General features: G+C 39.4%; 1 protein-coding gene across 1 annotated transcript in view; it reads left to right on the forward strand.

The window, feature by feature from the left end:
- CFAP54 (cilia and flagella associated protein 54) overlaps window positions 1–25,848 on the forward strand; it is a 2,749,537-nt gene that overhangs the window by 927,785 nt on the left and 1,795,904 nt on the right. The window contains exon 25 of the mRNA XM_044087198.1: window positions 15,487–15,672. Coding sequence (XP_043943133.1) covers window positions 15,487–15,672 — 186 coding nt within the window. The remainder of the gene's footprint in view (window positions 1–15,486; window positions 15,673–25,848) is intronic.

The following is a 25,848-nucleotide window of genomic DNA, read 5'->3' on the forward strand; positions in this document are numbered from 1 at the left end:
GACAGGTAGCCTGGAGCACGACAGTTCAAGTAAGCAATAATGCCCAACAAGGTGTATGTTAATGTGTAATTAACGCCTGCCCAGGGCTGTTATCAGGTTGCAGCTGAGGGCCTCTACACACCCTGGAGGGCATTATTGTGCTTAGAGAATGGGCTGTCTCTAAAATTGTTGTGTTCTACTTATTTTTTTTTTAAGTGCTGTATTATTTTTATTAAATATTTTAGATATAAAATAGTGCCTCTGCCTAAAGTTTCAAACTTCCTGTAGTATATGTTAATGGTGTTAAAGGAAGCATTTTACATCAAAAATATATAAACAAATAATATAGTTCTTAAAAAAATAGATAAGTAACTAAAACACAATTTTACATAGAGCCCATTCTCCATTTCTCTCTCTCTTAGATGCAGTTTCTTCTACTTTCACACACATATACATATACACACAGTCTCCTCTGGTTTCATACTCACTTTCACTTACACAAGTATAATTTTCAACCTCTTAGCACAAAAAATCTGGACAAGCCAAACTATATGGGAGGACAAAGCCCCAGAAACAGAGACACATTTTAAATATTGATCTTATAAACTTAGAAAGTTGCTAGAATAAAAGGTCTTGTATTGCAATGCATTTTTGAAAGATATAAAGCATGAAACTCATATGCCTGTCATTGTTTAGTGAATTTGCTCCTCACTGATTTGCCACAGATCTTCATAAAATCATACATATTATGAGGAACAGACAAAAAATATGAGACAAAAATCTGGACATTCTGTGAAAATGTGGACATTTGAGAGCTATGCACACAAGACTGCTCTCTCTCTCTGTCTCGATCTCGCACACACAGTCTCCTCTCCTTTCATACATGCATTCACTCACACAGGATCGCTCTCACACTCTCTCTCATGCACACAGTCTCCTCTCCTTTCATACATGCATTCACTTACACAAGATCGCTCTCACTCTCTCTCAGTCTCTCTCACACACACACACTCTCCTCTGCTTCATACATGCATTCACACACAAGATGGCTCTCACTCTCTCTAAAGCTCTCATACACACACACACACACACACACACACACACACAATCTTTTCAGCTTTCATACATACATTCACTCACACAAGATCACTCTCACTCTCGATCTCTCACACACAGTCTCTTCTGCTTTCATACATGCATTCATTCACACATGCAGACAGAAACAAACACACTCATACACATACATACACACAAATACACTTTTCTTCTGTTTATTTTTATTTATTTTTTTTTACACTTGCTAAATAGCAAAAGCGCTGCTTAGCGAGCAAAAAATAATGGCAACTTGATATGCTGTTGTGAAGCGGTGGACTCGTTTTTCAGCGGACATTATTTGTACATTAATACCCTGCTGGAGAATGTTCATTCTCCAATCAGGGTGCTGATGTACAGTTTGCCCCTTCTCTAAATAGTGTTAATAGTTACCTGCTTATTGTATTAACTTTGATACCCTACTGTTGTGAAACCATTTTATTCAAATATATCATAAACAGAAGTGAATGTAGTAATGATCCCTGGAGTATATCTGTGTTTACAAATAGGAAGGAAAAAAGCAAATGATTTCACTGGATGATTGATGTTTGATCACACAAGTATTTGAGAAGTCAACTTTTACCATTAAAAATAAAAATAAAATTGTCAGGGAGCACATATGCCTATTATAACTTGCAATGCCATTGGCTTTGGAAAGGTAGAATATGGCTTTGACAGAATTACCAGAATTTAGAGAGTCAGTGAAGTAATGATTGAGAAAGGAGGCAGTGTCCTGTGCTGAATTGTTAGGGTAAGGATTAGGAGTTTGTGGGCTTCTGGGATGAAGGATAGAGTTGATAGTTCTCCAGAAGTTTTTGGGAATAGGTTGTTGACTACTTTGGTCCTTATCATAAATTTTTTTTTTGTCTTTATACATTTTCTTGTATGGTTTATAAGTTCCTTAAAAATTTGATGGTGAGTAGGGGATTTGGATTTTAACCATATTTTCAAAGCAGAATCTCTCTGATTCATAATGGACCGAGTGTCTTTTGTAAAACGGGGCATAATTTGATTTTATTCAGATTTTCTGAAGGAGTGCTATTGTGTTAAGGATGTCTAAGAAGATGTCATTGAATTTTAGCATGATGTAATTATGGGGAAGACTATGCAGGCAGGACCAGTTTATTGATCAGAGTCTTTCATTAAGTGTCGTGAAGGTGAAGTTAGAGAGCTTACGGCAGTCTTTATAAAGAAGTCTGTATAGTTGGGGAGACACACAGCTGGGGTAGCCAAGGTGGTGCAGTGGTTAGCATTGCTGCCTCACAAGAAGAAGCGCTCCAGTTTGATTCTTGGCTGGGGTGCCTTCTGTGCAGAGTCTGCATGCCCTCCCCTATGGTCATGTGGGTTTCCTCCAGGTACTCCGGTTTCCTTCCACACTCCAAAGACATGCAGTAGGTGGATTGGACACTCTAAAACTGTCTGTAGGTGTGAGTGCATGTGTGAGTGAGTGGTACGGATGAACTACTGCAGCAGGGCTAGCCACTCTGTGGTGTAAACCTTGGCTCAAGATGATTGTCACTGTTAAAGTGACACCCTGACCCCATATGCAAAATGGTAAAAAAGGGGTTGTGAATGGTTGTATAGTTGTGAAGAGTGTATTTAGGTTTAGATGGGTAGGTGGTCAGTTAAGGTATCCAGAAGTGTACAGGGGTTGTGATAGAAGTGTGAGTTGGTAGTCAGTATCCAGTCAAGAATAGTGCTGGAGTTGGAATGTTTATTCAAGTGAGATGGAGATGAGATGAGCTGGGTAAATCTAAAGAGATTAATGCTTTGGACACATGAGTTTACAATTAGTGTTTTCCAGTCAATATTGACATCACCTAGTATTACGGTTTCATAGGGTATGTTTTATGAGATCCATGACGGTATGTTTTCACGAATAGGGATGTTTTTGGCAGGTGGGATATAGATGGAAGCAATAGCAAATTTTTGGGGGTGTCAATGAGGCAGTTTAGTATTAATAGTTTGGCAGGGTGAAAATATAATGGATAAGGTTTTAGGGGAGGAGGAGGAGAAGAGGGTTAAAGAAGGGGCTGAGGAGATGGGAGTGGAGGTGAAGAGTGTTGTTTGAATAGCAGTGGGTAGTAATGTGAAGGGACCTGGATTAGGGTGTATGTCACTAGCTAGAAAGAGAATTCTAGCAAGTAAGGTGAGCTTGGGAGTGTAGTAACTGTAGATGTGATGTTTTAGTTTGAATCTAGAAGTGAGGGGGGTAAGACAAGACTTTAGCTCTGAAGAGATGAGTGCAAGAGAAGTTATATAGAGAGGGAGAGATGAAGTATGACCAGGTGATGTTGTGGTTGTTGCATGCTTCAGAGAGAGTTGGAGATGATTTTAGATCAGATGCTGTGATAAGAGGTCAAGGAGGAAAGGAGAAGTAATATCGAGGATGCCAGTATGTTACGAAGCATGATTTGGAAGGTAGTGAGTGGGAGAGGCTGAGCGTCTATGAAACAGAAGGGAGGTAGAACAGAAAGGAGCAGTGTCCGAGACATGTAATTTGGGTGGAGCAGGAAGTATGAGTGTAATATCAAACTGCAAGTAAGTGTAAGACTGGTTGAAGAAGAGATAATACTAGAAGGAGGGAAGAAAGAGGATGTAAGATGAGATGTATTAAAGCAGATGTATAGCTGGCTTATTGGGTGGATACTACAAGGTAATACAAGAGGCACAGGAGAAAGAGGGATGTACACTAAGACATAGTACAGGAGGTGTTTAATTGGATTAGTTGGTGGAGAATGTTATAAAATAGGGTAATGAGGATTGGTTGAATAGATTGGTGGGGTCAGGTGAATAGAGTATATCCTTAAGATGTTTGGAGGTGGATGGTCTATGGAAGTGGAGTGAACCTGAGCAAAGCGAGGGTGAATGGAGCAATTTGGAGCAGTACTCTGGAAACCAGAGGCTACAAAAACAATCAGAGAGGCTGCACAAGTATGAGTTACTGTATAAACTGTAATTATATCTGCAGAGAGGCTACAGACGTACGAGTCACTGCATAACTGTAATTATATCTGCAGAGAGGCTGCACACGTATGAGTTACTTCATAACTGTAATTATATCTGCAGAGAGGCTGCACACGTATGAGTTACTGCATAACTGTAATTATATCTGCAGAGAGGCTGCACAAGTACAAGTTACTGCATAACTGTAATTATATCTGCAGAGAGGCTGTACAAGTATGAGTTACTGCATAACTGTAATTATGTCTGCAGAGAGGCTGCACAAGTACGAGTTACTGCATAACTGTAATTATATCTGCAGAGAGGCTGCACAAGTACGAGTTACTGCATAACTGTAATTATATCTGCACAGAGGCTGCACAAGCACAAGTTACTCCATAACTGTAATTATATCTGCAGAGAGGCTGCACAAGTACGAGTTACTGCATAACTGTAATTATATCTGCAGAGAGGCTGCACAAGTATGAGTTACTGCATAACTGTAATTATGTCTGCAGAGAGGCTGCACAAGTACGAGTTACTGCATAACTGTAATTATGTCTGCATAAGAGTGGGGCAGTGAAGGAAGCTGTGTGAAACTAAGGATAGGGTAAAGCAGAGTAAAGGGAAGGAGTGGGACAATTACAGATAGAAAGCAGATGGGATGAAATTGTTCTCGTGGGGTGGAAATAGTCAAAATGTGTAGGGCAACTAGACAAGAGGGCAGCAGGAGTGTAGGGCTGGTTCAGTGATGTGCTTCAGTTATTTATACCTAGGCTAAGTTACATAAATGAAAATTTAGTACAGGGCAACATACTTAAAGATGATTCAGTTTTGTAGTTTTGTGACTGAGGAGGTGAATTATTTTTGTTTTCCAATAGGCTGGGCAGAGGTATGTCCCTCACTGATGGTTTTAAGAGGTATGTCCCTCACTGATGGTTTTAGCCAAGTTATATCTTAAAGATGGTTCAATTTTGTAGTTCTGTGACTGAGGAGGCAAATTATATTTGTTTTCCAGCAGGCCAGGCAGAGGTATGTTCCTAACTGATGGTTTTAGCCAAGTTATAGCCTTTTTCCACTGGCTTTGAAGCAGAAACAGGAATGAAGGTTTAAAATTGTTGAAAAGTAAGCTGGTGCATACCACCGGGACTGGCACTCTGCAGGGAGATTGTAGGGGTGACTGGCTTTGTCCAGATTTCTTTTGTGCTAAGAGGTTGAGAGTCATGCTTGTGTGAGTGAATGCAAGTATGAAACCAGAGGAGACTGTGTGTGCCTGTTTGTGTGCGTGTGCGTGTGTGTGTGTCTGTGTGTGTGTGTGTGTGCGTGTGTGTGTGCGTGTTTGTGTGCGTGTGCGTGTGTGTGTGTCTGTGTGTGTGTATGTGTGAAACCAGAAGAGACTGTGTATGTGAGAGAGAGAGAGAAAGAGAGAGAGAATCGGCTCTCTGTAAAATTGTGTTTTACTTATTTATTTTTAAGTACTAAGTACTATATTATTTATATATATATATATATATTTTTGATGCAAAATGCTTCCTCCAACACCATGAATATGTACTACAGAAAGTTTGAAACATTAGGCGGAGGAGCTATTTTACATCAAAAATATGTACAAAATTAATATAGTACTTAAAAAAAAAAAAGTAAGTAAAACACAACAATTTTACAGAGAGCCCATTCTCTAAGCACAATAATGCCCTCCAGGATGTGTGTTTATGTGTAATTAACACCCTTCCAAGGGATGTAGAGGCCAAATGCCACACACACCCTGTCAAACATTATTGCTTACTTAAATTACTGAAAAAAAACACACTATGAGTTTCAGAAATGCAGTGTTTGTCTCACATTCAGGCCAAATGCCTTGCTGAAAGTATATGTTATGTAACTGAGAAATTCTTGTTAACACACTTTTCCATGATGTTAGGAAGAAAAGCAAGTGGAATGAAAATCATTTAGCTCGGTGAACTGACCATGACTACTCATGTGAATAGATATAATGAGGGCTTGCTTATAGCAGGCTGGAATTTAAATTTCCTTTTATAGTTTTTTCAATTAATACAGTAACAGGACAAGAAGTGGCACTAGCAGGAACCCTAAGAAATTGCAGATTTTTATATGTAACTGAACTTGGTTCCACTTTTTGAGAAATCTGTTGACCTGCAGGTGACATACATACCTTTTTGAGGATAAAAGAAGTCTATCTGCAACTGAAGGGGTTGAAGGGGGAACGTCAGCATACCTCATAGGATTTAACTGATGAGTCTTTGAAATGAGTCATGAAAATGGTGTACAAAATGAACAGCAATGTTTTTATTGTCTAAACAAGGAAAAGATTATGGAGAATGAGCACGTCCATAGGTAGTTCTTAGACATGTGGTCTAGCAGACACTGAAAAGCCTAGCCCAATTGCTCCAGAGTACTCGCTGGTTAAGTGGCTTGCTCAGAGACACAAAATGTACTATAGGAAACAGCCCATTAACAACTCATGGCTTTAATCATCTGCGCTAACTCTCAGTGTGAAGAATCCAATTAACTGATTGCCAACATTTTATGGCTGATGACATTCTCTTTCATTTGGTTTTGGTAATAAGATGGTTTGCTAGACTACAGATATATTAACTTAATTTCAGCAGTTTTAAAACTATTTTGATCCACTTCAGTCGTGGTTTATTTCAGAAGCTTTACAAATGGTCTCTTCTAGTCTTCATACAGCTGATGGTAGAATATGTTGGTAAATGGAATTGACACAATTTTTGCCTCTGGGGCCAGGCATACTCAGAGTGTACAGGAAGACATCACTGACTAATTTTACTGTTTCATTAACAAAACCTTTGGAGAGGAGTGCCATCAGCAGAGGTATGTGTAGAATGAAAGGACTAGGGTTTGCGTTTAACCTTAGGTGAGTAATGATACCTTTACCTGTTATAGATCTTAAATGCTACCAGTAACACATGTGGGAAGGTGATCACTTAACATCTGCCATCACTCCAAACTAGAAAATGTTTACTGGACTGATAACCAAAATCCATCCAGTGAAATGTTTTCACATTTGCAGACTTTATCAGTATAAATGGATGTAGGGATTAGATAATTCAAACCATAGAGTTAATTGTTGGATGAGATATATTTGTGATGTTGCTATTTTGTAGGTTTTAAATCAGAAATCAGAAATACCAACAATCACTAAAGTTACCAGATGAGTTTCCATGATCATATATGTATCAAAGTGAATTTGGCAGTTGCTAATAGTTTTCCCTGAAATGCTCAACACACTTGATAAACAATTATACTGTTACTGCACCATTCCATTACAGAGCTATTTGGCAATTGTTCTGTGAAGTGTTTTCAGTTGAAGTGTGAAATCACCTTTTAGAATGGAATGGTGAAATGGCAATGCAGTGATTCTTAAGGTGGGGTACCGCAGATGGTAGGTTGAAAATGTATTTCCTTAACATTTAAAATGACTAAAGTTGCAAAAAAAATGCAAATTTCTTTCACATATGGAAGTGCAGCATAGGGAACTAAGGCTATGAGTTATGAGATTTATCTTGTTCTTCTAAGTATGATTTCCTTAATATCCACCTGTATAATGTAATTCAGAGAGAGCCTCTTGGCCAGACAATGGCCCCAAGTTGCTTGTGCCTGTGGATCTTAATGTGTTAAAATGAATAAACAATATAAGGTGAAGTCACAGTTTAGTACTTAGTAATTCTATACTACATTTTCAGAAAACTCAGCGTAGATATGTAGTCATGTTCCTTCCAAAAGTGAAAGATGTGTTTAAAATAAGAATAGCTCTGTGGTGTAGCTCTGATAATGACCCAGACAAACCAAGTTTGAATAAAAAACCCTCTACTCCTTTCAAAGGATAAAACAAGCAAAGAGCAGAACTTAAAACAGGCAAGCTTTTAAGAAGAAATGGCAGGAGGGTACTAATCCCAAACCCAAAAAAGAAAGTTTTCCAAAAAAGAAAAAAAAAACAAAAAAAAACCACCATCCTCCAAAAGACTATGCCAGAGACCTGGTCATCTCCCGCCTCTTTCTCTATTCACCTTCTCAGTATCTGAGACTTAGTGACTCAGCATGGTGTCAGATAATTTCAAACAAATGGGGCTCAAAGGTGATCCAGGATGGTTACTGCTGACAATGGATAAAATATTCCCAACCTTTTCAGGGAGATCCCCCAACCCTCCCAGCCAAACAGAGTTATTTCTCCAAGAGATCTAGCATATGTTACATTCAGTAGTCATAGAACAACAAATCCCTGCAAAAAACATAGAAAAAGGCACAATCTTTCTAATTCCAAAGAAGGAGCACTCATGGAGACCAGTTTTGGATCTCTCTTTTCTCAGTCTGTTTGTAAAAGTGCCACAATTCAAGAAGTTAACTCTTCAATCTGTATTAACACTTCATCCAGTCCATTGTGGTATGGTAGCATTAGATTTCAGAGATATTTACCATCACATTCTTATTGCACACAACATCAGCAGGTAGCTAAGATTTTTTTGTATCTGGATCACATTATCAATTTTCTGAATTACTCTTTGGGCTTTCTGCTGCACCAAGAGTGTTTAAGTGTCTAGCCTCAGTGGTGACCAGTTGCAGAATGCAAGATATCAATATTTTTACTTATTTAAATAACTTGCTTATCTGTACAGTCTCATTCACAAAGGTTTCTTCTCTCCTCACTCATCTGGGATTTCAGGCAAACTTGCAAAAATCCATCCTGACTCCATCAAAGGGTGCCTTATAGACAATCACATGCAAAATGCCTTTCTACCTTGGGGTAAGATAGACTAATCAGAAAATATTCCCAAGCTTCTCTCTTCTATCCCTAGTTTCAGCTACAGTGTTTACTAGGACAATAGACTATATGACTTCTATGATCCCTATGATACCACTTGCCAGACTGCAAATGAAAAAGATTCAGTGGTACCTCATAAAATGCAGACCCAGCATATTCAACCCCTAGAGTTTCAAATTCCAGTATTGTCTTTTGGAAAACTAGAACTGCAGTAGTGGATGGATCAGATGGCTGTCAGTCCAGGATTCTCTTTTTCTCTTTCCACCCAGCACAGCCTGTCCTGATGGACTCCTTAGATCTTGCTTGTGGTGTATTATCTCTGGTAATAAATGTGCAAGGCCTATGGGACAATATGGACAGATCAAAGCACATAAATGTTTAACAAATACAGGGTTTAATCCATTCCATAAAGGCCCTACAACATCTTTGGGTACCAGGCTGTCTTCAGATGGTTATAGATACCACCACAGTGATGTGGTATGTAAACAAACAGAGGGGTACCTGATCATACCTTCTGTGCTGGCTGACAAAAATTACTTGGAATTTCCTCTTCAGTACACTCTAATTCTTCAGGCTTCTTACATACTATCAGAGCAAAACATAGTGGCAGACAAACTTGGCAGATTATGGACAGACCCTCACAAGTGGCTGGTCAATTCAGATCATCATCATCATCATCCCCCTTTTTCCCATTTACATGGGGTCGGGGTATCGTATTAACTGTCGCCAACTCTCTCGATTCAGTGCCACTCTCCTGCCTTCTTCAACACTCATGCCTGACTGTCGCAGATCTTCTTTCACACAATCCATCCACCTTTTTGCTGGATGCCCTCGCTTCCTCTTACCTTCTTCCTGTCTGTCCCAAATCTCCCTCACCAGATTGTCTTCTGCTTTTCTACACATGCCCATACCATTGTAATCTGTTCTCTTTGATCTTTTCTGCAATTGGAGCTACTTTGGCTTCTGCTCTTATATCCTCATTTCTTCACCTGTCCCGCAGTGTGCATCCTACCACCTTTCTCAGGCACTTCATTTCCATCATCTGTAGCTTCTTCAGCTGTTCTGCCTTTACTGCCCAGGTTTCCTGTACCTTACAGTAGTACTGGTCGCACCACTGTCTTGTACACCTTACTTTTCAGCTTCTTTGGAATTCTTCTGTCATAGACTACACCTGATACTCTATGCCGGTTGGCTACAGCCCCTCTGATTGTAGCTTTGACCTCTTCATTCAGGCTACCCTTCTCCTCAACCACCCATCCCAGATACTTGAAGCTGTTTACCTGTTCCACTATCTTCCCATCTATCTCTATTCTTAGCTTCTTCTGATTTCCCCAATCTGCTGCTATTACCACTGTCTTATCTGTGCTTAGTTTCATCCCATGTGCCTTCAGATTTGCATTCCATTCTCCTATCCTTTGCTGAAGCTCTAGATCAGAGTCTGCCTGTACTGCCACATCGTCTGCATACAGCAGCTTTGTTGCTCTGACCCCTCCAACCTGTTTGCTGATGTCAATTCAGATGTATTCCAGGAATTCAGCCAGATGTGGGGAACACTTCAAACAGATCTGTTGCCTCCTTTCAAAACAGGCAACTAGACAAATTTGGTTCCAAGAATTCTTGCATCCAAGCCTGGAGAACAGATGCTTTTTCATCCTTTTAGTCAGGGATATTCCTATATGCATTCCTACACCTTTCTTATAACTTCTAAGGTACTTCTGAAAATTCAGAAAGATTTATCAAAGATCATTGTGATGACTCCCTTTTGGCCAATGCAAAATCGGTTCTCTCTTTTTATGGAATTGGCCAAGAGCAATTACCACAAGCTTCATCACAGACTGGATCTAGTCACACAGGATAAAGGGGAATGTGATACACCCCATCAGCCAATTTCAACTGATTGCCTGGATGATTCAATTTTGATACTTTTTAGGCATCATTTTCACAAGGATGTGCACCAGGTACTAAAGGAGGCAATAAAGCCTAGTACTAGAAAATCAGATATTGGCAAATGGAAAATATTTTGTAGATGGTGCCTAACAAGTAAACAGGGTTCCATCAAAGATTTTGCATCCCTAGTGCTGAAATATTTGAGTTACTATATCCTGGCCTTCCTTATGTCTCTATTATTCATCTTGCAGCCATTTTAGCTTGTCTGCCCATGGATCATGGGTCTTCCTCTTTTTTTCTGTGTTAATGGTTAAACACTTTCAGAAAGGGGTGTTGCATGATACCACCTCACAAACAAATTCCTCCATCATGGGATTTATATTTTGTGCTGGAAAAACTACCTTTGTCACTATTTTGAAACTGCCTGTTTGGCTGATTTGAGGTTCATTACTTGAAAACCTGTCCTACTTATTGCTCTGACATCTGCAAAATGTGTATCTGAGTCACAAGCTCTTATAGTGGAGGATCCTTGCCTGGTTTTCTAAACCAAGTCCTTAGGAAAACGATCATTTCCAAGTCCAAAGTAAGCTTTGCAAGGATCCTCTGGGGGCTCTTAAACCCTTATCCTTCTACCTACTAGGTTAAATAAGCGATGGTAGTCTACCCATAGGCTACTCCAGCAGTGAAAATGATGACCATATTACAGTTGTGTAAGTTGCACTTACCTATGATAATAAATGTTCAAAGTATGCAGTGTTACAGTAGCTGCAGCCACCCACCATTCCCATTATTGTACACAGTTATATTATTGGTTACAACTTTTGCTATTATTACACTTAGGGGCATGAAATTCCTGAACACTTTTATAGTTTCCCTCCAAAATTGATTAGCCTCTAGGCAGCCAATGAGACCATGTGAGAGGGGATTTGAGTGTTGGGAAGCTGACTGGGTGATGTATCCTTGACAGGATACAACAATTTGGACATCTACTGTTATGTGAAAGTGCAATTTACACAACTGTACTTTTTTGGATGTAGTTGTTGTCTGCTTGAGAGTGTTGCTTTTTTTGTTGTTACCGTTTTTACATTTGTTTGCAGTTAATTGGTCTCATAATGTAGAGATGAGATTTTTAAAACTCCATTGTCTTTAAGAAATTAGAGACTTTTCTCGCAACAACATAGGCATGTGGCTAATGGTATGTCTAGGACTACAGCACTTAAAGAATGGTTTATGGATTTGTAAAGTGTTTGACCATAGACCTTAAATGATTAAAGAAACAAGCTTATTTTGAAGGGTATTATGCCCAAGAATGACTAAGTGCAGCCTGAACTTTCTGCATCAAAGTCTAATAGGATGAAAGCTAAGGACAATGATAGGGTAGCAAGAAAAAGAGATGTTTGGGGAAGTGTTTTTCTTTTAAGGAATCCTCCCTGTTTCCCTAAAAAAAAGTTGAAGCCAGAAGATGGAAAGATCTTTCTGTAATTCTGGAGTGTCCAGAATAATTAATGTAGTGGAAGACCATCTCCACTGACTAAGTGAATAGGGTAATGTCTTCTGTCTTTCAGAAATGGACTTAAGCAAGTGCTTTTTTCATCCATGTCTTCCATGTATTTGTATCAATTTCCTCACATTATTCTTTGTCTGTGGGGATTGATTATGCAAAGCTTTGACATTTGTGCTTTAGGCTTAGGTCAAGATGGGCCTCCTCCCAAGTCATTAGGTTCCAAGGTGGACAGGGATAGTTTTTCTTTTCAAACCTTTGTTTCTAATCTTTATTTGCCCTGATTACTGCACAAGTCCTCACAGTGCAGGTAAGTACCCTACAGGCACCTATACCAGTCCAGACAGATTTTCATTAGTCAGCACTGCCATTGGATTTCATAGGTTCCACTGTAGATCCTTTAGCTCAGAGTGTCTCTTTGGAGCCTGGAGATTGACCTCAATGTCAGTGCCACTGGTATTGCCTACACTTCATATGTCTTACATTTTAGACGTTGAACCCTAGGCCTTGAGAGCTCTGCTGCTAGTGTCAGTATCAAGGGACCTTTCAGCATCTGAAGTGAGTACCAACTCTGTGGAGATGATGTTGCCAGTTTTCTTGGCACTGATTTCAGTCTGGCTTGGTTCTGATCCCTCAGCACTGATGTACTCAACACCAGACTAGATAGTGTCATTGACAGTAGTGCCAGTGTTACAGCATTCTCTCCATAAAATTCCCTTGGCACCTGCAAGACTCCTGGCTTTGACTTAAGTCCACCTTAGATGCAGTTCTTTGTTTTTTTTTTTTTTTTTAATTTCTTGTCCCCCATAGGACCATGTGGCAGCAAGAGCTAGAAAACTATTGGCAGCACAAAGCTAGAAAGCTATAAGTAAGACAGGAGCCCTATGTCCCAATCATTTCTACCTGGGAATCCCCAATCAGTTCATCCACTTCAAAGAGAAACTCAGGTGGTATGGAACATGCCAGCTTGCTGGTCCTACATGGTAGCCTACTCTCTCCCATAATGGAGCACTGTCTCCCCTACAGTGGCTGTTCTGAGCTATTCCATATGCTGGCCTCTGAGGGGAGTATATCTCCACGTGCTGACTTCTCCTTGGCTTACATAAATGTGAGGTCCAATATGCTGAAGCTCCTTGTGGTGAACTCCTAGTGCTTTTGCTAGGTGTATCCCATGTGGCAAGCTTGACTTGCCTCCCTCCTGCCTGGATGGGTGAGCCAGTACTGGCTACTCTCTGTTTGTCTCTCTCTCTCTCTTTCCCATCCTTCTGCACTAGCTCCTACAGGTGCCTAAACCACTATTCAAACTCAGGTCCCATGCAACATAACCTCAGACCCATTTTTGAACCTTCTCAACCTCTGTTCTGGTAGGACTTGAGGGGTGAATGTGAGACCATACCAGACAGTGTCTAAGTGCAAGTTTGCTTCTTCTTTGTTCTCCTCAGGACATTCCTCCTGAGAAGTGGGAAAAGTTGATATGGAAGAGGAAGCACATTGATTCATTGCTGGAATCCTGAGAACCAGTCATTGACAGTGAAAATTCCCCAGTTCCCCCAAATAACTCCAAATTCAAGGAGATAATCCAAATGATACAAGATGGGTAGGGATGGTCAGTACTCCCCCTACACCTCTCCAGAGAAATCCCACAATAAAGTTTTCAGTCATTCCCCCCTTGGCTTCCTTTGTAGTTCTTACTGTGAACACAAGTGTAGCACATTTTACCAAGGAGGTGTGTAAAGATCCTAATGTCATAACACAATACCTAGAAGAACAGATAGGATACTCTGATCGCTTAAGGACTGGAATTGTTGAGTCCAGAATTCTATAATACATATCTTTGTCAGCACAGCAGCAATAAAGAAGGCTTGTAACCTCCAGATCCTAGTGGGCCACCCCCCAACAGATGAAATCCAGAACATTGGATTGGTATGGGAAGTGAATTTATGCATCTTCAATTTTTTTTATAGACACTCACTCATCATGCATGCTAACATTCTAGACTGAAGTGGTGGATGTGGTGTCTAGAAAATAGTTGAAGGAGTTTAATGAGGATCTCTAAAGTAAGCTCTCCATTCAGACAGTTAACCTCTCCACCATATCAAACCTCTCACCATACACTTGATGCGTAATGTAGCAGACAGTACAAAGAGCGTGGTCTTCACTGAAGTTACCATATATTGTCATGCTGGTTATGCTTCATGGATTTCACAGATGATTTTAAGGTTTCCTTCCTTAACACTCCATTTAATAGTAGTGAGCTGTTCATTCCTTAGGCCAAGAGCAAGCTGAAGAAGAGTGAAAGGGAAGTTAAGACTGTTATAGTTCTTGGCTCAGTGTTCCCTCTGTTCATCCTCCAGCAAAATTGTCACTATTTTGGGCTCTTGACTGACTGTACTGGATCTGTCCAGAGCTTTGTCTTGCTTACAGTCTGGGACTGTTTCTTTGTCATTTCAGGCTCTTTCCTATTTGTATAATATAGGAAAATCCTTTAGTATAGACAAGAAAACTTGATCTGAGTCACTGTGAGGGCAGAGGGAATTATGGGTAGGGGAGGAGCTTGAGCTTCATTTCTAACAGTCTGAAAGTTGCCTGCATTGGATCTCATCAGATCTGATATATTCATTAGTTGAGATGGAACAGAAGAAGACAACACAGATCTAGCATATTGGCAGGTACATAATTTTGACTTATGTACTTATCATCATAATAGATATGTATGGTTGTGATTACTTCTCCTTTTGATCACCATCATCCACCTTTCCCTTGTCTGGCAGACTAAGTCTATAGAAAGAGGTATTGTGCTCATGGAGTGATTAGTTGTTTTTTCTGGTTGTGCTCTGCTGTTGAGCAGCATACTTCAGAGCCTGACATTAGGAAAGCAGCATAAGGTGTTATATGTAAGGGGATGAGTTAGCGATTGGAAACATTTTTCTTCTTGCTGTCCTGGCAGACATGTGGTCTAAGTCCTTCTGGGTAAAGTTGATAAACATAACCATGCTGATCTGTCATTATAGTAAGAACGCAACTTTGGTTTAGAGGGTACTCGGGGGAAATTCTTGCATAGGTGTTGTAGGGGCTTGCCTCCTTTAAAGTATGTTTAAATTAGTGCTTTTAAAAACACTTAAAAAAAAAAAGCATTTTCAGTGATTTGGGCATTAATTTTCCACAGATTACCTTCACCCTTGCCTCAAGCATTGTTATAAAGAGCATTTTGTACTTCCATAAAACTGCATGAGTATATCTAAAGAAAATCATTTTTAATAATAGTAAATATGTGTTTTTGTAGGTACCTGCAGCTGTGGAGTGCTTTCTGAAAGTTGAAGGCCTGGAACCCAATGAGAAATATGTGTTTGCAGTTGCGGCATATTCTGCAAATGGAAAACTTATTGGAGATGGTATTGGGGAAACAACAAAACCAATCCTTGCATACCCTCCTCTTCCACCTGTTAATGCGTGGGCCTATCTTACTCAGGTACTGCAAAATTATATAGACTATCTTGTACAAATAAATAAAAAGTTGAGATGTAAGAGCATTAAACTTATAACTGCATTATTGCACTCATGGTATTGTATGGCTATGAGAACTATACTCTTTTTAGCAGATCTCTGGGCATAATGATGCTAAATTTTTTTGGCAACTTGGCATACGTCGCAACTGCTATGATTGTGGCCATCAGATATAGCCATATGCTTCCTAGATGTAATGATTTTCTTTGTGAATTCAGCTGTTCATGGGTACGTACCTTTCTAAATAAATAAGTAAACTAACTCTATACAATGATTCTGTATCGCTAACTCTATAGGGTCTAGTAAATGAAAAACATCTATTAAGAATTAGAAAGTGCTCTTCTTTTTGACACTCTGCTATGATTTTTAATCCTTAGAGGTTGAGAGATATGCTGAATTCAAGAAGTGTTTGCACATGGCTTACTGCAAATAAAAGAAAGGTATTAAATAATACATTTAACTATTTGTGAGTCAGCTGATGTTCCATTTTAGCACTTTTCACAGTTATAGGATGTATTTGTTTGACACTGTCATACTTCAAGTCTGTACAGTATACTGCATTGTTTCATTGTTTTAGCTAAAAGTTGTCTTGGTGATCTACATAGTCCAGGGGCCTAAAAATCATGTTTATTCCATGGTATAAAACTTTACAATAGTTTCTTGGAAAGATTGCTTATGGTTGTGATCTTGTATTTTGATTAGACAATGGTCTGCTGCTGTGTCCAGTAGTTGTCCAGTGGTAAATAGTTTGGTGTCTTCTCTTTGAAAGACTAAGGTTTATGGTCAGGTATAGTTTTTTCTCAAATAACTTTTTATTTGGTTTATTTCACACTGTCAGAACAATATAAACCAACAAAACAACAATATATACAGTCTAAGTCTAACAGCAAAAAAAAAAAAAAAAAAACATTAATTATGTACAATATATACAGGCTACAGTGCTACCATGAAGAAAAATGAGTTGGAAGATAATAAACGGAGTTGTAAGGGGTAGCAGTGGATTATGGTCAGGTATAGTTGTCTTTTGCAGTCCATTTCAGAGTTTATGGTAAATTTGATATTAGTTGGAAACTAAGGCTAGTACTGTTTCAAAGTTCAAAATCATGTTTGGTCCACTTGCTTAGCAAAGACCTTTTTTTACTTATTGGAGGTTTATGCTCTAGGTAAGAGCAGTCTTCTAGGCTGTCAAAGAGCAAGGCATCTCCCTTTTATAACTGGGTGTTTGGTATCGTCTTGCCTTGTGCTCTTTGCTTTCCATCCTACAGAAAGAGATATTATACCATTTGAGGATATCATCTGAGTGGGCCAATGAGGGATTACTAATCTCTAATGAGGTTGGCTCTTCATCTCCTTTTCCATGTTTCCCCTGCTTAGAATGCATTGTCTAACATGTCTACAGCCCAGACTATTCTGACCTGGTGCTATGTATCTGTCTTACAATTACTAGGATCTTTAATTTTTCTGTTAGTATAGGCATTGAGAATATCCATCCATCATAAGGATCACTGCTGCATGAAATCAAAGTATAAATGAGATATAAGCTGAAGGCTGGCATCATTCCCTCATCCTGATCTTATTCAGTAGTTAGACAGCCATGGGGTGCATGGATACAGTATCAAGTCATGACCATTAGAGACAGCCAAGCTATAAATGAGTGTGTGTCATATATTTTCTTCAGTTTCTTTCTGCAGCACATGAATACTGCTTGAGTGATCTGTTGTTTTTCACTGGTTTGTGATTTAATAGTACTGGTTCTTGTCAGTGCTAAATATAGATTTTCAGTTGTTATTTTTAATGTGGTTGAAGCTTATAGTTCAGAGATTTGTGTTTTTTTTTTACTAGGAATGTTTCAAACAAGAATTACCAACAAATGATCTTAAGGGTGTCACATTCTTTCAGTTTCTGGCAGAAAACTTCCAGCACTTTTTTTGTTTGGGGGAGAAGTATGAATCTGGTAATTGTCATATTTCTCTATGTTTTATAAGAAACTGTGACATTATACTAAGTTTTAGAAGAAAACGTCAGCCAGAAGTCCAATTAATTTACAACAATTTGAACACTAGACATGTTCTTTATTGCCTTGTTCTATTTCTACTGTTAGTAACCCTTATCATCATTAGTCTAGTTACTGGACTTACGAAAGCAAAAATCCCTGAAAAAAAAAGAAGCAGCACTGGGAATCCTTCAATAAGGAAATAAAAAAAAAAAATCAGTCCATCTGATCTGAATTATGGGTCCTCAAGCTGTTTGCTGGATCAGATCCGGCACAACTTGTAATCTAACCTTAAGCATTACCCTACTATAGACCTCTAGCATAACATATTTCATCAGATCTCATTTGCTGTCATCATGAATGGAAGTCTCTGGCACAGCTAAGTGCTCCTTTTTTCTTGGGGGTTTTTATTACCTTCAAAGAGTTGTGGTTGCTGGTGTCTTAGTAGTTGCTGTTGTTGTTAGAGGATTCCCCCACCATTTTATAAGACCTCCTTTAGCTTTTTTTAGGAGTTAGTCTTCCCTGTTGTTTTCCTTCTCGTGTTGCGTAGATGGGTGGCTTACTGACTTTTCCTCATAGCTCCCCTCTAAGTAAAAATAAATAACTAAAATCTTTCATATTCAGCCTTCTCACTACTGCAGTAGCCTTTGGTTATTTGGGTTGTATCCTGCCTAAGATACAATATAAACTGTGGTGGTGGTGCTGCGGTAGCATTGTCACCTCACAGTAAAACGCTGTCCTGTTCGATTCTCAACTAGAGCGTCTTCTGTGTGGAGACATGCGTGAATGGGCGTACCTTCGTTGAAGGTTGTGCATCATAGCTGGCAACTCGGCATGTAAAAATCTACTGCCAATCATTAGCAGACCAGAGTTCTGCTGTGGCGACCCCTAACTGGGAAAAGCCGAAAGACACAACAACAACAACATCCTGCCTAAGATAACAACCAGCCATTCTGCAGAAAATTCTGGCTACCTCCCACACCAACACTCTTGATTGCTGATTGGCTAACCCCTTGGAGGAAAATTAGTAGTCAGAATGTAGACAATTTCAGTACTTTCTTGACATCTCAATGGAAAGCAGCTCAGAGGTTTCACAGGAGCATTGGGTACAAACTTCATTTCTTTCAAAAAAAAAATCTCCATATTGCCTTTTAAACATTTTTGATACATTTGTTTTTATTTTCTGAAGAATATTGGCAATTGTATTAATATCAGAATTTTCTTGTCATAAACTGTTATGTTTTAGAACTGGGCTTAATACTGAATACTGGGGCTATTTTTATGAGACAAATGTATATGCTTGTGAGGCAATTCAACTGCATTATAAGGATTTCAAGAATGGGAACTGTTTTTCTGTTTCAAACTCTTTAGGGTGTTTTGTTGCTTGTGTACACTTTGTGGCAGTGTCTTCATTATTTTACTGTTTGAGATGTTTTGCTTGAATGTGTTATTTTTAAGCATCTAGAAATGTATTTTATGTTTAGTTCTTGAGTACAATTTATGACAACTTACCATAAATTCTTATTTTCTCTTAGTGCATTTTCTGTGTAAGTGACTTAGAGGTCTGGCAGGGTTTTGGTGTACTACTTGTGTTTTTACATTTGAATTTTGAAGGAATGTTCTGGGAGGTGTAAATGTGTTTATGTGCTGTTTGTCAATACTTGCCTGACAACCTACTTTCTGACCAACTCTTCCCAGCATTGTTTAAAGGGAATTGGGGTTTTTCCTTGGCTACAGTATGGATTCTTATACAGGTCTTGCTGTATCTTCTCCCACCGTACCTAAAACAAAAAAAGAAAAAACAACAGAACAATAGCTCTTGACTGCACTGTGGGGTCAGAACAGTGCCTCAGCCTCTTGTGGGTGACTACAGTAGCCATTTTTTTCCCTCAGACCACTCACTGGTTTCTCTGGTGTTATCCCTTCTGTTACCATGGACCAGAGGATAGCCACATCTTCTGGGGCTGTTCCAGTGTCCATTCTAGGCATGTGAGAACTATCTTAATTGGGTATGGGAGTTTATCTTGGAGGTTCTTCTCAAATGGACTATGGGAAATAAACTTCTTGCCTGGGGTGAAGTGCCATCTCTCAGTCAGTGTCCTTTTCCAGGAGGGATGTTCCTAGAAAAAAATGAAACAAAATGTTAAGACATTGCATATCCAAAGATATTTTGTATGTTCATAAGAATGATTTTCTTCACTTAGTGAGGAGATTATTTCAGGTTTTTTATCCTGAAGAGCAGAAATCCATACCAGAAAAGTAACTAGGTCAATATATTCCTGAGGAAAATATGTCTGAAGATTCTGACATAGACAGAGACAGGGCTTTTTCTTTGCCCGATTCTCAAGCCCAAAAACTCTGATTCAGTAGTCCTCTGCAACTCCATTAGATGAGTTTACATTTTCTAAGACTAGTTCCAGGGTTTATGATGTAAATATGTGGCAAAGTGGATACTCTCCCTAAACTGAGGAGACCTTATGATATTCTGCAAGTGGATATACCACATGGTAAACCAATTGCTCCTATTATCCTTGGGGATGTGTTAAGTGCTGCCTGTAATAACCGTGACCCTCATCATTCAGTCCCTAGGAAAAGGCAAAATACTTATTAATACCAACCATTCCCTTTTTCTGGTTTATTCTGTCAGGTGTTGACAGCTTGTGGGATTGTTCTGCCTTACTCCCTTCAGAAGATCAGCCCTGTCTGAATCCTACAATTTCTAACCTGCCTCAGGTGTCTAAACATTCTTTGAAGAGTGTATGAATTTGCAGATACTTTGTCTAGGGCCACTAGTACTAATACTGTTTTGAGAGGGTATACCTGGATATGAAAACAAAAGTTTTCTGATGGGGTAAAGTCAGAGATTTTGAACTCTACTTTAAACAAGGAGGTTTTGTATGATCCTGCTGCTAATCAGGTTTTAAAATAGTTTAATGATAGACGGAAATTAATTCAGGGAGTTGCTATGATTTTTCAAGCCCCACACTATAAAGTGTACAAACCCTGTATTTTTTGTAAGACAAAATAATCAGTCCCTGCTACCACAGTTCAAAATGTTGACCTTTCAGGGTCTATCAGTCATTCCTCTTCTGAGTTTTATGATAACATTAGACCTAAAAGATGCATATCGTCACATTCCCATAGCCAGTCTGCATTTCCCTTTGAGGTAGCTTCAGCATGTATGGTGTATACAAAATGTCTAGTACCATGGATAGCCCATTGCACAGTATCTTCAGGGTATCTACAAGGCATTCACACATACCTCTCAACCTCTTAGTGCTTGAAATCTGGATAAAGCCAAAAGTGAAAAATGGGACAAAGGCTCAAAATTAGGGACATTTTTAATTATTGGCCTTAAAAACTTTAGTAAGTTGCTAGAATAACTGGTTTTCTGTTAGCATGCATTTTCTGAAGGATATGAAGTCAGAAGCTCAAATGTCTGCCATCATTTAGTGACTTTGATCCTCAACAATCTACCAGAAAAAGCCATATGTTATGTGGAACAGACTAAAATAGGAACAAATATCTGAACAGTTGAGAGGCATGCATTCACATTTTTTCTTATTTAGATGACTTATTGATTTTTGCTGAGTGTCACATTTCAGGAGTCCTTAACATGGGTTTCTTCATTCCTTACCAACCAGATAAAAGTTAAAAAGTCCCCCTTGACTCCATCACACAGGATTATTCTTTTAGACTGCCTTCTAGATACGTCTCTTCAAATGCATACCTAACATAGGAAAAGGTGAATTTGTATCTAGAAACTTTCCTGATCATCTCCAGTCAGTCTGAGACTTCAGCCAGAGAATACCTCATGATTCTGGAGTTCATGGCTTCTATGATTCTTATGATTCCTCTTAGGTTATACACAAGAGAAATTCAATGGTTAAAAAAAATACATATGGAGAACTCAACATTCTCAGTCTCTGGGATTTTCAGATTCTAATTTTGGCCTTTATCAAGAAAGCATTGCCTTGGTGGAGGCAATAAGATGCCCCAGATTCCCTTGGGGGCAGTTTCTTCCCATCAGAACAGAATGTAGTAGCAGACAAGTTGAACAAGACCAGGACAGACTCTCATGAATAGAAACTGAATGGGGGAGGTCTTCCAGAAATGGATCCATTTGTGGGGATAACCTGAACTAGATCTGTTTGCCTATTTTTCAAAACAGACAACTAAGTAAATTCTGCACCAGGAAGTCTTGCAACCAGGCCTGGAAAACAGATCCATTTTCATTCCACTGGTCAAGAATATTCCTGTCTTCATTTCCACCCTTTCCACTGATATTCAGGGTCATTCTGAAGATTTGGAATAATTCTCCAAAAAAATTATTTTGGTGACTCCCAGCAGGCATAGGCAACATTGGCATTCCCTTCTTATGAAATTGGCCCTGAGCAATTACTACACATTGGATCTGCTCACACAAAACAGAGAGAGTTTGATATACTCCAGTCTCAAACAACTTCAACTGACTGGATGATTCATTTGTATTACCGTTTAGGCACCTTGGTCATGAGGATATGCATTAAGTGCTAAAGGAAGCAAGAAATCCTACTTCTAGTGAATATTAAGTAAACAGTGGATGATTGTCATACAGTTCCAGTTAATTGTTCCTTACTATATCTTTTTTGTTATTTCTGCCATGATAAAACATTTGCAGGCTGGATTATGGAACATTCTAATAGAGACTTGTTCTCTTTGATGTATATTGGAAAGGGTGGACTCTAGAAGCATTACAGAGGTGATTACATGGTCCCTTGTACACAGTATTACAAAATCTTACATACTGGATTCCTTTTCCAGGTCCAGGTCTGGCTTTGTGAAGGCCATTCTCCAGAGGCTCCTGGATAATGACCCATTCCCTCATCCCCCGAGGTTGGATATGCTTTGGTAATCAAACAGCCAAAGCTAGTGCAGCATTGAGAATGATAAACAGTACAGTTGTGTAAGTACTTAACATAACAGTAGATGTTCAAATTACTCACTGCTGGAGTGGAGACACTATCCTCCACCCCCTTCTACTGTAAATAGTTAGTAAGCTTTCACTTTTTCAGCAAGAAAAATCCTGAAGTTGTCTGCAGTCTGACTGCTGATTTCTCTATAATCAGCGGTCAGAGTGTAGGTGTGGAAGGGAGCTATAGCTTTTTGAAGACTGGCAGGTTGTTGTATCCTGATCAGGGTACAACCTAAATACACAAAGGTTACTGCAGCAGTAAGGAACTCACACAATCTACTGTTATGTTAACTGCAACTTATACACCTGCATTTTCTTATAGTCGGCATCCCGATGGCGTATTGTTGGGTGCTGTTTGCATTGTCTGTAATGGAACATTCAGATAAAAGTTTTTCAAAGCTTGTAAAATGTGGAAGAAAAATTCTACCCCAAGGCAGCCATGATCTTTGCATGGCCTGCCTGGGGCCATACTGTCTGGTGGCTGACTGATTTATCTGAAGGGATTTCAGCCCTTGATTCCAGAGTGGATCGAAAGAATGAACTTATTTTATATGGTTTGCTCCCTCCAGATCAGCTAAAAGTGTCATCAAGAAAAGTTTGTTCCCTATTACAAAAAGGAGGTATCCAAGAGGTCCCATCAGACCAGACCAGAGCAGGTCAGGCTATTATTTAAGATTCTATTTTGTTCCAAAGAAGAGCAAGGACCTCAGGCCAGTTCTGGACCTCAGTGACCTAAATCTTCATGTAAAGAAGACCTCATTCAGAATGGTCATGGTGCAAGTGATTTTGCCATGTCTTCAAGCAAATGATTGGATGTTCTCAGTAGATCTTTAGGATGCCTATCTCCACATCAAAACTGGGTAAGAAGGTGTCCAAAGATTCCTGCTCAAGATGGCTCCCTGATTGTATTTCCTTTTTGATTACTTCTCATAATAAAACTATGCCGGTTTAACCCAAAGCACATTCGAAAGGTACTTTTCTACTTCCACAGTCATCTTCAAGAATCCAACTGTAAATAAAATTTTTGGTGCAGCAACTTGATCTGCATTGCTTACTTTTGCCAAGCATTGTAAGCTGTATGTTATATCTAGGTCCTGGGCTTCCTTTGGGGCCACTATCCTTAGGGGGTCTCTTGTCATGATTTCACTCATGTTTATAAGTAGCTTGGGATTCTGACCCATGATTTGGATCAGTTGGACTGGGTGATTTAGGATATGGTTGTTATGTACGTACCATAATTCTGTATCTTTTCCTTCAGGCCTGTCTGCTATGACACCCCTCTTTCTACCTCCCCCTTCCAAATTGTCATGCCTACTGAAGACTTGGAAGACCCTTCTAAACCTCTTCACTTTTCACCCCTGTCTTGTTGAGTGATTGATCCTTATGGAGTCATTAAACTCAATTCTGAGAAGAGGTGCTACCTAGGGGGATTATGGGAGGGAAAGTTTTAAAGGAACTTGGGGCTAGAGCACTAGCCATGGTAAACTGACTCCAACAAACAGCTTGATGATCTGCAAGTTGTATCATATGGACCTGGATGAAAGGATCCAGCATTATAGTAAGTATGTAACTAACATTTATGTAGCCTTAATAGGATGCTTCAAAAGGGTAGGCTTCTGTGATTGATAGTCCTAGTCTGGTTGCACTGAGTGAGGTCAACTTTCCTTTTAAAGGTAATGTTAGGATTCTTCCTTCTAATTCACAGGTTTGCATCTGCTTTAATTTCTCTGCTGTCCCTACAGAGTCAACAAAGGGGATGGGAAAGGTACAGAGCAAGGACAGGCCGCTTTAATTCCTAAAATGCTTGTTCAAATGTTACCCGGTGCTGGAACAGTACATACGGGGAGATCTCCCACACTTTATATCATCCTACAGACATCTGTCGAGGGATTTGAAATTTACTTTCCCCTCCAGAGACTGTCTCTTGTTTTGTTACTCCTTCACTGGTTGACTTCCTGGACCTTATTGCTGGGATATCCAGAGATTAGACATGGGTGGGGCAAATGTTTATTTCTGTATTCTCTCTGTTACAGATGGGCCAGATGTCCAGTACCTTGATACTTGGCTTTTGTTGATCAAATGTCACCCACTGAGCAGGATGTCAGTCCTGTTTTTTCATAATGATTTCTCTGAAATGACCCAAGAGTTTTTTTCTTTTATTGTAAATAAAGACTCAGTGTTCAGCACCCCCTCCTAAGTCTTCCATGTTAGGGACCACTGTTACTAAAAAGATGAAGAGGTCCATCTCACCTATGGAGAGAATTGAAAACTCCATTGCTGCTGAAAGTAGTTTTAGTGAATGTAATTCAGAGTTTTGTCATTCACATAGACTACTGTTGCTTTAATTACATGTGCCCAGGTTATCATAGTCATGTCCCATGTGTAGGAGCTTTCTACTGGTGCTGCTGAAGTGTTCTAGATATCCAGACTATTTTATTTTGTTTCTTTTGCCTGTACTAGGCTTATAGGTTCATAGGTGTTTACTAGTCTAATGACCACAAGGGCCTTTTTAAGCCTAGCCATGCATCCCAAATCTCTGACAAGTTCGGATACCCTTGATAAGTGTAAGCAGGGGCTTGGGAGATGAACTATTTACAGCTTAACTGTGTCCATTAAAGACATAGGTGCCAAACCATGGATGAATTTCCTGTTTCCCATCCGATTGTCCAGGTTGCACTTGAATTGGGTTGGGGAGGAACTCTGCTTCACATGGATGGCGAGCCTGTTCCAGAGATGGGGTAATCTCTGGTATACATATGTGTTTCTCCAACAAGTCTATTTATATCACATGCAGGGTTTAAGTCTTTAGAAAGGGTCAATCTGGTGCTGTTTCTTTTGTGGATATGCAGGAGGTCCATCAGAGTGGGATCTGACAATGCCCTGTATGTCAGGCATAGATCTCCTGTCAAAAGCCTATTGGAGACAGCATACAGGGATAGAGCCTTGAGGTGGTCTGCAGAGGACATTTTATTTAACCCATGCATTCTTTTAGTGAGGAACCTCTGTGGACTCTCCAGTTGTTGGATATGCCTGGTTAGGTACATACCAAATGGGGCATTGCACTCAATGATTGTTCTGATGAATGCCAAATACAGTGGAACAATGGCTTCCTTGGAGTTAGATGCCATAGCATTGTTTAAAAGTTGAGCAACGTAGAAGGGTTTCATAAGACCCAAACATAGTGAAAGTTTTGA

The sequence above is a fragment of the Protopterus annectens genome, chromosome 11.part0 (genome assembly GCF_019279795.1).
Source record: "Protopterus annectens isolate FY-2018-M chromosome 11.part0, PAN1.0, whole genome shotgun sequence".
Taxonomy (NCBI): domain Eukaryota; kingdom Metazoa; phylum Chordata; order Ceratodontiformes; family Protopteridae; genus Protopterus; species Protopterus annectens.